Raw genomic sequence first — 15,654 nt, forward strand, 5'->3', positions numbered from 1 at the left:
TCTCAACCCAAATTCCCGCAGGGCTTTGTGTACACCTTTTTCATGCCAAAATGATTTACATCCATGTACATTATACTATTCACCTGTCAAGTTCATGTCCCATCATGACCAGCAAATGTGTGACTGAATACACATGACCCTACAGGAATCGAGTTTGAGACACCTGGGATAAATCTTATTTAGTTTATCAAATGAGGATTTTTAGTAGACCTAGCACTTCACTCACACTCTCCATCATAGCGGTAGAGTGAAGTTTCTGCCCTTAGTTTCACAATGTTGTCCTAGTCCTTTGTTGTCTGTCTCACTGAAAGTCTCTGACTCTTCTCTGTTCCCTGTAGGAGGTTGAGAGTCACAGTAGACTATTCCTACGCCTCTCCCCAACTAACCCTTTCACTCCTACTCCGTTTAAGGTTTGTGGGTCTTTGTGTTGTCGTGCTTTTCCACCTTCTATTTCCGTGTATGCTCGTACGGTTGTGTTATGGAATATATGTGGAGACTCATATATTGGACAGGCCTTACACGCATACATGATGCCCTAACACATTTCCACTCAACCTATCTGAGGATCTTTCTCTTTTTTGTGTTTTGTTGGTTACAAATAGAACATTGAAATGACGAAATTGAAACTTGCCCATTTCAATCTCATGCAAAAATATGCAATGTTTTGATTCTGAATCATAATGCATTTTAATTTGCATAAATGTATCAACATTTTGAAATTGTGTTTCACTTGCTCCATAAGGTAAGTGTCCATTTGAATGTGTTATCAGTTGGACAATGGTTGAATTGAATTCTATCAGTAAGGAACATTTTGTTATTAAACTTAGTCTTGAATATTGAGGTAATCTAAAAATACACTACTTTTGACTTGAATCAATGGAATGCTTTGCTTACAGCAGTTTAGTCAAATAACAGTTTAGTCATATGAACTAAAAATACATGCCTAAAAAGTTGGGTGACGCCATTTTGAAATGTCCACCTGCAGATGAGTGACTAAAACGTACTTTACCGACTCAACAGTACGGCTTTGGGTTGTGGTCAGCTAAACCTGCTACGCTGAAACAAAATGATTATCTGCCATTTTGCTTCACTACAAATCTATTGTACTGATACTTCTGTGATGTGGCAGCCACTAAAGAGGGAAGCGGGAAAGACATCGTCCACCACTCCTCACCTCTTGCTTCCCGTGGTTCCCCACGTCGGAGAGACAGACACCGATACCCTAACAGAGATTCCCGACAGACAGGCCCAGGCGGAAGACGAGGATGAGTTTGGCTACAGCTGGAGTGAGTTTGACTCTATGAACAGATCTAGGGACAGTTACCCTCCCCTTAATCCTAACCATTGGCCACAATAGGCAGGGGCACTCAAAACTGACCAATAAGGGCAACTTCCTCCTTCTTCATGAAAGGTCACTCATTAGACCGAAGTTGACTACCTAATTATGTTATCTGGGTTCTCATATTGTTATTATGGATCATTATACAATGAACAAGACCATGGATGGACCCAGTGCAGAAACAACTCCTAGCCCCTACTCCCTAGGCACTTGAATAGAACTGAATATATATGATAGGTGAAAGTCTTACAAATTCATCATGAGCAATGTGCAGCTACTACCATATTGTTTATACCTATCAAATCCTTTCAGATTAACATGAAGTACCACTGCCTAGTGGGTAGGCACTAGGGTTTGTTTCCATGGATTCAGCCAACTCCCTCTTTGCTTGCCTACTCCCATGTGCTACCACCTAACGGCCACTAGAGGGCCTCCACGTTGCATTTTGAACATGACCTGATCTGTGCAATCGTTGTCTTGCCAGTGCATGAATTGGGCCGGAACACACCGACACACCCAAAATAGGTACAGGCACCTATTTCAGTCTACTTCAAGCACTAAGTCTTGCTGCTAGGCTCCCAAGGCAAGTGAACTAGGCTAGCACAATCATAGAATACCTATCCAATTATTCAAAATGCAGTGCCTAGGGGATAGGGCATGGGGTGATTTCTGGATGGAGCCTCAGGCACTTCTGATTATGGACAGTATAGTCCCTGCTGGGCCCCTGGTGTGTGTGTGTGTGTGTGCCCTGTGGGGATCAGATTGATGAGGTGAGTCAGGGAGATTAGTACAGGAGTGATGGTACAGTGCAGTCCGTGGCACACAGCCCAGAACAACATGGTCTCTGAATACTAGTTATTCCACTGAGAGATAGAGAGAGAGGCCTGTCTGTCTGTCAGGATCAATACAAACCTAGGTTTGGCAGTGTCTTTGTAAGTTGAAATGATGACATATTTGACTCTCTTGTGAGATGTGTTGAGTATGACTTTGCATTTTGATGTGATCCTTTAGTTTAGAACCACTGACTATGATTTCTGTTAAAAGTTGTTTAATTTCAGTTGTTTCCATTCATGCCTTGGTTGTATGAGTATAGCAAGTCAAGAAAAGCTATCCAGCTCAAAGCTATGCCATACACTACATAGAAAGCTATTCAGTTATATAGTCAATCATTTCACATTCATCAGTATGATGTTTCAGTGGTTCGACTCATTTCAATCTATCCACTATTCTCTACAGAGAGCATCATTCAGCGCTACGGCAGCCTTCCGGGGCTGCTGCACATGATTGAGCTGGAGAAGGGGAAGACCGGCCTGGGCCTTAGTCTGGCTGGCAACCGCGACCGCTCTCGCCTGAGCGTGTTTGTGGTCGGGATCGACCCCTGTGGCGCCGCCGTCAAAGATGGTCGCATTGTGGTTGGGGATGAACTGTTGGAGGTAAGGAGCTTGGATTATTACTTAGTGGTCACCGACACTATAGATGGGTGTTTTTTAACCAGGAGTTGGTGCCTAGTGGGTATTACTGGGTTATGTACTAAATCACATTATGTCTCGATTTAGCTATTCCTCTCTGATTTGATATCCAATCTCCACAATATGGTTTGCAAGAAGGAAGCAAAACGAATGCCAGTTGCTGAATTGAATAATGTGGTATGTTAGACAGTAGTAACAAATTCCATATTGTTCATTTCTGCACCCTATCAGATCAACGGGCAGATTCTGTATGGGCGAAGTCACCAGAATGCCTCCTCCATCATCAAAAGCGCTCCGTCGAAGGTCAAGATCATTTTCATCAGGTAGTGTAGTAGAATAAGGAAATATATCACCAGTCTTTATTCCCATCCCCCACCAATTATATTTTCAACTGAACCACCAAGTTCAACTCATTTCGGCCTTGCATAAATCAATATAATCACTCATCCCAACTCTTTACAATGACAAAGAAAATGTACAGATTCTGTAGCTGAGCCCCTTCAATAGCAGAGGACTATTTTAAGCCTAATAACATCACCATACAAAGCCCAGTAGAGGGAGCTGTGGTGTTACAAAAGACTGATCTAAATTGATATCAGTGCAGACAGGCAACGCGATACTCCAAGATGTCTCCTTCCATTGTATCCTGCGTTATTCCTGGTAAGGTCACATGATCATGGAAAACCAACGGTCCAGCTACTCATGACAGGCCAAAAGAAATCTGACCAAAATAAGGCAGGCAGGAAAACACTCTACTTAACTCAACTGACAGCCTCAATTAGACTGTGTGGTTCACAGACTCGGGATACGTCCCAAACTGGCACCCTATTCCCTACATTGTTCACTATTTCTGACCAAGGTAGTGCACTGTATAGGGAATAGGGTTCCATTTGCGACCCACTCATGAGCTATGGGTCTCAGGCAGACAGAAAGATGTGTCCTGAAGCAGTGACTAGTGATTTACTCTTGAGTTATGACTGGTGGACAGGAACACAGATGCTCTGAACCAGATGGCTGTAGGACCAGTGAGGGAACATGGAGACACCCTGGAGCCCCAGACGGAGGTAAACATGTCACATGCATACACACATGATATGTCCCTTCTCACACAGGAACACGGACAGACACATATTCACACACGGTCTCCCTGTCATCCTGTCTATGTGTAGCTAGTTTCTCTGATTGAAAAAGGCCTTAGGGTATGAAGCAGCTCAATGACTGAAAAGCCTCTATGTTCTACTCTTTCAATCTCTTATTAATCATTTTCTCACAGCTGGAAACATGTACTTCCATTGCACCCTCGGCGATCGATGTCGACATGTTCAAGTATGTGCAGCACGTCATTCTGCCGAAGGTGAGTTACCTTGAGACTCACATGCTGCTCTGCTATTAGTTAACATAGGCTCAGACCTCTTCGTGGGGAGAGGGAGGGAAAGAGGGAGAAAAGGAGTCTATTCTCTATTCTAATTGACTCGGCTGCTACAAGAGGGAGGGAAGAAAATGAGAGAGGGAGGACAGTAATATACCCTAGGAACTGAGAGAGAGCAGGATGGACAGAGAGACTAAAGAGGATGTGAACCTATTCTAGTTTAATGGGTCTTCTGACAAGCCAAACACCTGGTTGGGAGTCTCAACCTAGCTGTCTGTCCACATGGTTTATTATATAATAGTCTATTAGAGGATCACGGTGTGAAGTCAACATCTGGTATGGGCACATACCAGACACATACTTTTCTGTTACATCCTCTCAGTCCCCAGGAACAAATGATCATGCCGTTTCAAGATGCTGAGTAGAACTGGGCCGTGTTCATTAGGGCACACCCTAGCAAACCGTTTTGCAATGGAAAACTAAAATGAGTGTTTCTTATTGGTCAAGTTCAGGTAGTACCACCCTGTTTCTATATTGCCCCGGGGGCCGCATTTGGTCTTCAATGAGGTCCGGCGGGACGTAATGAAAATTGATTATATTTCCTTGCCATCAAAATGAGCAAAAGATAGTCCCCTGGCCATTGTTTTTTCCCCGATGCTCCCTGACTGTCTAGCTTTAATTTAAGTGATTATTAGCAAGCTGGACACAGTCATGAAACTGTATGAATGTAGGTCCATTATGATCTCTACACAATTTCGATTTGGTTTTAGTCATTTTAAGTGTGTGTGTGTGTGTGTGTGTGTGTGTGTGTGTGTGTGTGTGTGTGTGTGTGTGTGTGTGTGTGTGTGTGTGAGAGAGAGATGCTGTGACTCACCGCCCCAAGCCATGACGGACCCTCCACCTCCAAATCTATCCCGGCTCCAGAGTACAGACCTCGGTGTAACTCGGGCAGTTGTTGTTGCTATGCTGTACTTGTGATGTACCTGTGATGTGATGTTCGGATGTACCGATCCCGTGCAGGTGTTGTTACACATAGTCTGCCACTGCGAGGACGATCAGCTGTCCGTCCTGTCTCCCTGTAGCGCTGTCTTAGGCGTCTCACAGTACGGACATTCAAATGTATTGCCCTGGCCACATCTGCATGCCTCCTTGCAGCATGCCTAAGGCACGTTCACGCAGATGAGCAGGGACCCTGGGCATCTTTCTCTTGGTGTTTTTCAGAGTCAGTAGAAAGGCCTCTTTAGTGTTCTAAGTTTTCATAACTGTGACCTTAATTGCCTACCGTCTGTAAGCTGTTAGTGTCTTAACGACCGTTCCACAGGTGCATGTTCATTCATTGTTTATGGTTCATTGAAGAAGCATGGGAAACTGTGTTTAAACCCTTTACAATGAAGATCTGTGAAGATATTTGGATTTTTACGAATTATCTTTGATAGACAGGGTCCTGAAAAAGGGACGTTTCTTTTTTTTAGCTGAGTTTAGAACCATAATGTTCCAAACTGCCTCACAATTTACAAAACAAACCGTTCTTGCATTGGGACGTTTCGGGTTATCAATGGCTCGAGTTGTTCATGTTTAATGTGTCATTGTGCATGATTCACTGTGTCTATAATTATGGTTGACAGGGAGGTATTGAAGAAAATTCAAGTACATTATCTCTTTTGAACTCAAGGAGGAGGGTGGATTCGGCATCACTTTCAGTGAGGAAGACCCCACGAACGGGGTGGTGATTCAGAGTATAACTGAAAAAGGACCAGCCGGAAAGGTATGTCACTCTGTCTTACTCTCCTGGTTGAAACAGGTGTCCTGTATAGCACTCTTCTTCAATCCTGGTCCTGGGGACCCACAAGGTGAGCAGACTTTTGTTCCAGCCTAGTGCTAACACACCTGATTTAAACTAAGAGGACCTTGATTAGTTCAATCAATAAAGTGCTGGGTTGGAACAAAAGCATGCACACCCTGTAGCTGTCCAGGAGCAGTTTTAAAGAACAATGCTGGACAGAAAATAATATTGGACATCCTACATGTCATGCTAATTGGATGGATATATTTTTTAAGATGAAAAACATTATCTAACACCAGTCCTGTATTACTCTATGCAGGACGGCAGCATCAAATCTGGAGATAAACTCCTGGCTGTGGAGGATGAACCAGTGGTGGGCTACACTGTGGAGAGGGTAAGATCTGCCTCTGCAGCACATTTTAGACACACCCTACGGCCAGGGTTAATGGAGGGTAATTTGATTAGTTTGTTGAGTGTTTATTAAATTAGTTTATTTTTTACTTTTTTGTTGTTGTAACATATACATACATTTTTACATAGTTTGTTGTGTGTTAATTTGACATTTATAGACCACAGGGATGGGCAAAATGTACTGAATACATATGCAAAATACCATAAAGATCAATATATCAAAATTAACTTGTATTAAAATACAAGAATACATTTGTAGCTGGCCCGAACAGCAACACCATTCTCAGTAACGGTTACAAAAACATGTTACTTGCTCTGACTGTTGTATGTTGTGTTTAACTACCTTGGCTAAGCAAGTCATTCTGTGTGTGCTAAATGACCTAAATGTATATGTGAAAATGAACATGCCAAAATTAACTGCAAAGCACACTGGGTATTGTTTTGGGGCTGAGCTCATTAGAATAATACTCAGCATGCTTTGCAATTGTTTACATATATATTAATGTTTACTTCATTTAGCAGACTCTTTTATCACACCATAGTGTGATCAGACTTCTGATACCAATGCAGGGGTTAAAGGGTAGCCTCAAACTGTAAACCGCTATATAAAAAATCATTTAAAAAAATGGTATAGAAAAGTATTTTGTGTTTTGAAAATACAAAATGCATTGGAGTATATTCAGCCCAGTGTAATTCAAATGACAAAATATTCAGGAGTAATTTAAATACGTATCTGAAATACATGTAACAGAAGTTCTGCCCATCTCTGATAGACCATCTGTTGGGGACTATGATATTGTGTATTTTTTATCCTACGTTTCAGGTCCACTCTCTACTGGGGAACGCCAAAGGCTCCGTGAAGTTGACAATCTGCGCGAATGAGTCATTGCCCCTCCCCCCCTACTATACCGATCAGGCCACCAGCATCCCTAGCATCTACATGGCTAACCTGGGCCAGCCTGAGTCAGAGCCAATCAGGAGTGAGTAAACAGCTTGTCATGTGTTGACAGGAGGACATGCCAGACATTATTAGCATTTTGGTTTATTGAACGTAAACAACTTAGCTGAAGATTTTTTTTTACATAACTTAAATACTGGTGCTTAGTTATAACTCAAAATCTGAACGAAGCATGATTCACTCCGTTAGGTAGAGCAGAGTGATATGCTTATAGGGCAAGTGCCCCCAAATTCAATACCAATCACTTGGCAAACCAATCACGTCTGTGATTGTTAGTCAATAAGTTTATGCTGATTTACACAATGAAGAATGAAACAGATACAGTATACAAATATAGTATTAATATAGCCTCTAGTTGTACAGTGACTTAATATATTCAAGTTTGATTTTAGCCTGCCGTCAAATTAATAGGTGCTTTAGTCAACTCCTCTGAATATTTTTTGTCATTGCCTTATTGAATAGCATGCCAATAATAATCTGAGGAATTGGCTAAAAGCACAAAGATCTGGGACCAGGCTAGAATGAAAACATTTCTTTGATATTTTCATCTCAATTTCCCACTCTCTCATCAGGCTCAAGTCGCTCGTCCACCCCTGGCACTCTGGCTTCCTCTGACCCTGTGACCTGTCCCATCATCCCCGGCTGTGAGACCACCATAGACATCTCCAAAGGCCACACGGGCCTGGGCCTCAGCATCGTGGGGGGCTGTGACACTCTATTGGTAGGTCAGAGTGCCAGGGGTAGCTCTGTGATGACTGTGGGTTTTTGAAGTGTCCCCTTGTATTGTAGAATAATAACAAAATGTGTTTTTTTGAATAATCTATGACAGAACGGTTGTTGGATCCCAATTAACAGATTCTAAACTGACATATACTGACAAAGAATATGGGTTAGTTTTCCATAGATTTATCTGAAGCTTTAAATCAGAATTTACACTGGGTTGTTGTCCAATTCTATATTTTATAACAATACATAAAACAAGTAAAAGTTCAACCACTAACATTATGAGATGACCAATTCCCACTACTACTTACACAATGATACAAACTTAAAAGATATGCCACCCACTTAGAAGTCTTTGGTTCTGTGTGCTTTTAGAGCTGCCAGTATTATCCCAGTTCTGAAATAGCTGTGGAGGCAGTGGAATGGCAAAGGACTATAGGAAATAATGCAGTCTGTCACACACGCACACACCCCGCTCCTCCTCTCCCCCCATGTGCTCAGTCAGTCCTCAACCACAGGAGACAATATCCTGGAATGTGACCCTTGACCTGAGAATGAGCCCCCCCCCCATAGACACCTACACACACAGACTCTAGCTAGTGTCAACCTGTTCCGCTCTGTCTCGAATCTCTCATTTATTCCTGAACTCCTTCACGTTGTCATTTTATTCTCTTAATTTCTCTATTTGACTTTATCTCTGTTTCACCTTGGTTCCTCCCTCCGTCTTCTATTTTTCCTTCTCTCTTTTCCTTGTTCCCTCCTACCGTGCCACACACCTCTCGTATTTTAGCACTTGTTTTTCCCCCTTTCTCACACTCTTCTTTCTCTTCTCTTTCTCCAGGGGACCATTATCATTCACGAGGTCTATGAGGAGGGAGCTGCCTCCAAGGATGGGAGACTTTGGGCTGGGGACCAGATCCTGGAGGTAATGGAATGTAACAGGGCCTGCATTCATCATTTAGGATCAGTTCCACCCTCCTCCTATCCCTGTAACCATATTCCTCATGATATAAAAGGCTAAACTGATCCTAGATCATATAGACCCGTATTTCACACTCTAGTATAACACTGCATTCATATCACTGTGACTCTTAAGATAGGATTTGGTTCATAGAATCTGAAGAATAATTTTTCAAATGTTACATCTAAAATTATATAAATATAGATAACGAATGGTATATATAGTCATTATATGTATAGATGACGTCATATAGAATGACATCTTAATAGCCAGCCTAGCTCTCCACCCTTTTGCCCTTTGCTTTGTTATAGACTAGGGATGTGACTGGGGCCGTTAGTCATGACAACTCAGTCAATGGGGCTGGAAGCACCTCACTCACCCCCTTTCAATACATGCACGCACACACACACCAACACATATACACATAACCTTAAGACTTAATTGCCCCACCTCAGTAATTCACTTTGGGCCCCCAGCTAAGCCGTGGTATTCATACTGCTCATGATAGGGTCAGGGGGAGGGTGAGAGAGTGGCCACCCATTCTGTGGCTCAAGCAGAACCAACGTCATTAGCGACCCATTTCAGTCTGCTATGAGAAAAGCCATACATGGCTATGCTAGCGCTAATGGGCTATTTCCCGTTGATATGGACCCTTAGAGGTTGAACGGGATCTTAAGCACTTACAAATTCTGAACATATTGTACAAATTGGAATTCGTAACATATCATACGAATTGCAGGTTTAAAAAAAAAGAATAACTTGCAGGACGTAGCATATAATACGACTGGATGACATTGTGCACAGTCTTCGGGGACCCGTTTTGGCTCGTGTGTGCTACTTTCAACACTACTGGCTGAAATTGTACAAAACCTCCTAGCATCACTTTAAAATAGGTTGCAGGTCTCAGCTCTAAACTAAGTACATTGTGGTGTTATTATTAGAAAAGGTTTTCAAAATACAAGTATAATTATACTAAAGTATAGGCCTACCCTCAAACATGTATGCTAGCTGTTGACCCTGTATGTTACACTATTCACATTCTTCAGTAATATTCATGTTTGTCCATGTGTTTGGGCCTACAGTGTTTCTATAAATAGGAACAATATAACATGCTATCCATTGTACCCTTGCTGCCACATTTTATATTGACAGATCTGTTTGTTTCTCTCTCACTATCCCTTCCTCTTTCATCTCTCCCTCCCCTCTAATCCCTCTCCCTCCCCATCTCCGTAGGTGAATGGCATTGACCTGCGCGTGGCCACTCACGACGAAGCTATCAACGTGCTACGGCAGACCCCTCAGCGGGTGCGTCTGAGCGTGTTCAGGGATGAGGCCCAGTACAAGGAGGAGGACCTGTGGGATGCCTTTACCGTGGAGCTGAACAAGAAGCCCGGCCAGGGCCTGGGCCTCAGCATCGTGGGGAGAAGGTACTCGAACCTATAAGTCTTATAGGGACGTTTGACTGAAAACATTTAAGGGATGGCCTAAAATGTACACAGTAAATTTGGATGTCCTCAAATGTACATTGTAAACAGGGATGTCCTAAAATGTACACCGTACATTTGGATGTCCTCAAATGTACACCATAAACAGGGATGTCCTAAAATGTACACCGTACATTTGGATGTCCTCAAATGTACACCATAAACAGGGATGTCCTAAAATGTACACCGTACATTTGGATGTCCTCAAATGTACATTGTAAACAGGGATGTCCTAAAATGTACACCGTAAAGATGTTGGAGAGAAGCTCTCTTTTTCTAGGATGATTAGATGAGTTTATTTGTCACATGCACAGGGTCGCAGATGTAATTGCAGGGTACAGTGACATTCTTAAGCTTGGAGCTCCAACAGTGCAGGTCAAAAAGTGTCACGTTCGTTATAATGAGTGGACCAAAGCGCAGCGTGAGTAGAGTTCCACATATTTATTGAGGTGAAACTTCAAACAAATAAATAAACTAAAGTACAGTTCGTAGCGCACATAACACTAAACACAAACAATATCCCACATCGCAGGTGGGAAAAGGGCCACACTAAGTATGATCCCCAATTAGAGGCAACGATATTCAGCTGCCTCCAATTGGAACCATACAAACACACCAACATAGAACTAAAATAACTAGAAAAGCCCCCTAGTCACGCTCTGACCTATTACACCATAGAGGACCCCGAGGGCTCTCTATGGTCAGGGCGTGACAAAAAGAGAAGTGAATGAAACTATTAAAGAAAATAATGCTAATAATATATACATATTTACAACTGTAACAATGATAAATGTCCATTGGGGGTGGGATCAGGGTAAATATCCATGCAGGGGGAGAATGTCCCCGAGGGGATGTCCATAGGAGGAGCAGCAACCCATCAGAGATGAACTACGACCCTACTAGCGCGCAATGGTTCTTAGTCCCATTCACAGAGGGGGGCACATTTTTGTTCCAGCCCAGCACTAATACACTTGTTTCAAGTAATCAACTTATCTTTTTATTTTTTTTATTTAGACCACAATTAGATTATTGGACATAGTTTAAATAATGTGTTGACTCATTCAGAGTCACATAAGGGCATGCTGAGCCATCCTCAGTGTGTTATCCCAGTAGATAACAACACACGCCTTCAGGGTCTCTCAACACATGGTGTCAGAGGTGTGTGACCTCTAGCCCCTAACTCACTGGAGACAGACAGCACAGGAATGGCCCCAGCAGAGAAACCTCAGGCAACCACGTGTGTGTGTGTGTGTGTGTGAAACATGCTTCTCCTGTTTGCCTGAACCAATTAGACATTTGAGGAGTCAGGCCTGCAGTGATGACGGGGATTGTTTGGTGTGTGTGTGCATGCCACAGGTTATTTAGCATTGGGGGTCAAGGTGTTTGACCTTTCCCATCTCAGTGATTTAACATTGGTCATTGTATTGACTAGTTGCTATACTTGCTAAGAAACTAGTTAAATCAATGGTGACAGGGGGGAGCCAACACTTGTTTTAATATACACTTGTTCTAGTAAGAAAATGAAGAGAATATAATGAGGAAGATTAGGCATTTAAAGATGTAAATGTGTTCTTCATTCAACATAGGAAACGAAAAAGGAAACCTTCTAGAACCGGTACCGAATTGAAGAGTCTGAGCGGGAACTGGTATCGGAAAAGAAACAAATCCCAAAGATACCCAGCCCTTGCCCTAGTAGATAGATGTATAGATAAGTCCCACATACACCAAGGTACCCTGTATTTTTTTTACCTGGGTCTACCTTCAGTGTATTTCGGTCATCCTACCTGCTTTGGAACCTGCTTTTCCTTAACATATCTATAGATCCTGAACCGCCACACCTGAACCACAGCAGGAGGCAGGCATTTGATTTGCATTTTTACCTAATAGATTGTTAGATAGATTGATAGATATCTTATTGTCCTCAGAGAGCCTATTATTTAAATACAACGTTTTAGAACAACACAAAAAAATATCCACTTAAATACGTTATTTGATTTGCTATCGAATCCTAACTGCAAAATGCTCACACACAAATGACAGACACATGCACAGAGACCAAGCACTCACACTAACGCAACATAAACCCTGGTTAACTCGTGTGTTGTTTCTATCCACAACAGGAACGACACAGGGGTGTTTGTGTCGGACATAGTGAAAGGGGGCGTGGTGGAGAGTGACGGGAGGCTGATGCAGGGAGACCAGATCCTGTCCGTCAACAAGGAGGATGTCAGAAACGCCACCCAGGAGTCAGTGGCAGCACTGCTGAAGGTGAACCATGGGAAGCAGGGTCAAATAAAGCCTGGTCCCAGATCTGTTGGTGCCGTCTTGATATCTTTGGGACTAGGCTGGATTTTTGTTGTCTCAAATTAAAATAGTTGATATGGATAGATAATTTATGTATTTAAAAAGGAAATGTATAATGAGTGCTGTATTGGCTCTTTTCCGACCGGTTGGTGTGGAATACATCACTAGCATCTCTTCTTTGGATGGTTTGTTTAGTTGAAAAGCTATTTATATGTTTACATGTTTGTGTTTGCAGTGTGGTGTGGGACCCATAGTGATGGAGGTGGGCAGATTTAAAGCCGGACCCTTCCACTCTGAGAGAAGGTTCTCACAGAGCAGTCAGGTATGCTGCCATTTTGTTTTCTGAATCTTAATTATATCCTGGGGCCTGTTCAGGTGAGCAATGTTACAGAATGTTCAGATAGAAATGCATCTAACAGATAGGACCCATGTAGACACCTTGTAAGCTCTATTCATTACAGTTCTATCTGAATATATTTCAGCTCACTGAATACTCCCTAGATCTCTTCCTTCCTCTAATCCTATTGGTAGACCTTAGTCCTAAAATATAGTTCAGAAAGCAATTTGTCATTCATTTCACGTTTCTTTTTCCTTGTGTTTGGGTAGATAAGTGAAACGGGCAGCTGCAAGGTGACCCCTCACTCGCTGTCAGCCTCCTCTGGTAGCCTCCAGATGGACTGTGACAGCGTACAACATACAAGTCAGGAGTCTAAGACCTTTTTTAGTTGATAAACATCTAGCTGTTTGGAAAGCTAAAGCTAGCCGTCATGTCGTGGTCTCATTTGAGTCGATTAATTTTGGCTGTTTACTCTTGTCTTCTCTTGTTTACTCTTTTATAAAGCACTGGACCACCAGGAGATCAGAATTGTTGAATTCACAAAGGTCAGCTTTCTTTTATAATATTTATAATTATATCGAAAAACAAATCTGTTTTTAGCTTGTCCTTGTATTAAGATTGATGCAACATGCCGATTTGTGTCAATCTAAGTCACATAATAAAAAAATCCCCATCAAAATCTGTCAGTTTAAGCTATAGGAATCTGTTTTTACATTGGATGCGTCTCGATACGCCGACTTCCGCATCTGCAGAGCTAGAGCACTGTTTGTCAGACATCCCGAAAATCGGTCTTCTCACGAACACGTCTGTAGCGTCGGAACAGTTTGACCTACAAACTATTATGACCACTATGGAAAGGGGAGACTCAGAACAGGTGGTCTCCATTTTGCACTATGACCGCCACAAGTGTCCGGGGACTCGTCTGAAGGTAACCAGCACCTGTTTACAAAAATGAATAAAAGTACAGTTTGAAGGTAGTTTTGTGCCTACCCAAAAAAGGGTTAAATAATGTGTAAAAAACACAACATATTTCCTGAGCTTTCTTATATCTCATAGATAGGACAAACACTTTAAAACTTTGTTTCTTATGATTTATTTTTTTACTCTTTTTTTGGCATTTATGAATGTTGTATTCGGTGTGTTTCTCAGGGCTATAGTAGTAAAGGCCAAATTCAATACTTTATCGAATAATTCTTTCTACTGATTTGATACCTAAAGGGGTAACAAAATTCCAAATCAAATAGTGAAATTATCCATAGCATGACCATTTTATAATAATCCCATATGTCAGCTTAGAACCCCCCCCCCCCACGGCTCCAACTACTTTACACTATTTAAATATGTATTTTATTTGTCTTTGTGAGGTAACTTACTACAACTGATTATAGTGATTTTGAAGTACTTTTGTAATTGGTTGTCTTTCCTCATAGGGTCTCACTGATTCATTGGGCATCAGTATTGCGGGTGGAGTGGGCAGTCCCCTGGGCGATGTGCCCATCTTCATCGCCATGATGAACCCTACCGGCCTCGCTGCCCAGACACACAAACTCAAGGTGGGTTGGTACAGCAGCAGCCGTAGGGACCTGATCAAGAGAATATGGGTTATGTGGGGAATGTTGTTTGTTGACTTCAAGGACCCTCAAGGAAAGTCAGACTCCGCTAATCACATGGAATCTATTCACTAAATGTTCACCCAAGCGAGAGAAAGAGATTTGTTTTGAGCTACAAATAATCAAACAGCAAGGAGTTTTATCGTATCGATGAAAGTTCATACAAATTCACCAAATGCGAGCACAAACGTCAGGTTTAAGTCAACTTTAGAATATTTACACTTACAGTAAGTGTATGCCTCCTTTATTTGTGTTTGGTTCATTTTGGACAGTGGGCTATTCAGATTTGTGCATGTAACTCTGGTCAATCTTTGCGTGAACATTTTATCTCAAGTCTAAATACTGCCTGTAGTCAGTCTCAAGTCATCACGTAGGTTGGTTCTATTAGTGTCGAGGGCCTTTACAGCTGAAAGCAATGGCCTCCTGCAGAAGGACAGACAAACTGACCATTGTAGCCCCCACAGACAGGCTGGCAGCAGACAATAGTAGAGCAGTAAGCCATAGGAGACCATAAATCTAGTTATACTGCACTGAGCCCATAAAATGTAACAGAATAGAGGGACTGTGTGGATGTCTTGAATAGAATATCTATGTTGGTATCCCTTCAAAAGAACAAGAAGAATGGGTGAACTAAAACCGGCGAAACACAAAGCAGTGGTTTAGAAATACTGGATATGGTTTGCTTGCGGTAGATTTAGCCTACATTAACTTTATCAGTAGTTTTCTTATTTTATCATTACTAAGTCAGTATTATTATAATAAATTGCTTTATGATTCCTGGCTGAAGGCCAGCTGATGAGCGGTAATGCATGATCAATATTCTCTATCAGCACAAACCACTATCTTCCTTCCGCTAACCCCTTCAAATCTAATTTTAGGTGTGGACTAACAGTGAAATGCTTACTC

At 42.1% G+C, this 15,654-nt stretch overlaps 1 protein-coding gene across 7 annotated transcripts in view; it reads left to right on the forward strand.

The window, feature by feature from the left end:
• LOC139416095 (multiple PDZ domain protein-like) overlaps nucleotides 1-15,654 on the forward strand; it is a 65,332-nt gene that overhangs the window by 45,567 nt on the left and 4,111 nt on the right. For 4 of the 7 annotated variants that reach the window (XM_071164367.1, XM_071164368.1, XM_071164372.1 and 1 more), the window contains 18 exons: nucleotides 339-410; nucleotides 1,130-1,286; nucleotides 2,576-2,772; nucleotides 3,040-3,131; nucleotides 3,797-3,872; nucleotides 4,082-4,162; nucleotides 5,850-5,942; nucleotides 6,280-6,354; nucleotides 7,195-7,351; nucleotides 7,902-8,050; nucleotides 8,894-8,977; nucleotides 10,247-10,440; nucleotides 12,084-12,143; nucleotides 12,618-12,765; nucleotides 13,037-13,123; nucleotides 13,408-13,501; nucleotides 13,643-13,683; nucleotides 14,569-14,691. In XM_071164367.1, coding sequence (XP_071020468.1) covers nucleotides 339-410; nucleotides 1,130-1,286; nucleotides 2,576-2,772; nucleotides 3,040-3,131; nucleotides 3,797-3,872; nucleotides 4,082-4,162; nucleotides 5,850-5,942; nucleotides 6,280-6,354; nucleotides 7,195-7,351; nucleotides 7,902-8,050; nucleotides 8,894-8,977; nucleotides 10,247-10,440; nucleotides 12,084-12,143; nucleotides 12,618-12,765; nucleotides 13,037-13,123; nucleotides 13,408-13,501; nucleotides 13,643-13,683; nucleotides 14,569-14,691 — 1,980 coding nt within the window. The remainder of the gene's footprint in view (nucleotides 1-338; nucleotides 411-1,129; nucleotides 1,287-2,575; nucleotides 2,773-3,039; nucleotides 3,132-3,796; nucleotides 3,873-4,081; nucleotides 4,163-5,849; nucleotides 5,943-6,279; nucleotides 6,355-7,194; nucleotides 7,352-7,901; nucleotides 8,051-8,893; nucleotides 8,978-10,246; nucleotides 10,441-12,083; nucleotides 12,144-12,617; nucleotides 12,766-13,036; nucleotides 13,124-13,407; nucleotides 13,502-13,642; nucleotides 13,684-14,568; nucleotides 14,692-15,654) is intronic. The other 3 variants (XM_071164369.1, XM_071164370.1, XM_071164371.1) reach the window with 3 other exon arrangements.

This window comes from Oncorhynchus clarkii, chromosome 9, assembly GCF_045791955.1.
Source record: "Oncorhynchus clarkii lewisi isolate Uvic-CL-2024 chromosome 9, UVic_Ocla_1.0, whole genome shotgun sequence".
NCBI classification, from domain to species: Eukaryota; Metazoa; Chordata; class Actinopteri; order Salmoniformes; family Salmonidae; genus Oncorhynchus; species Oncorhynchus clarkii.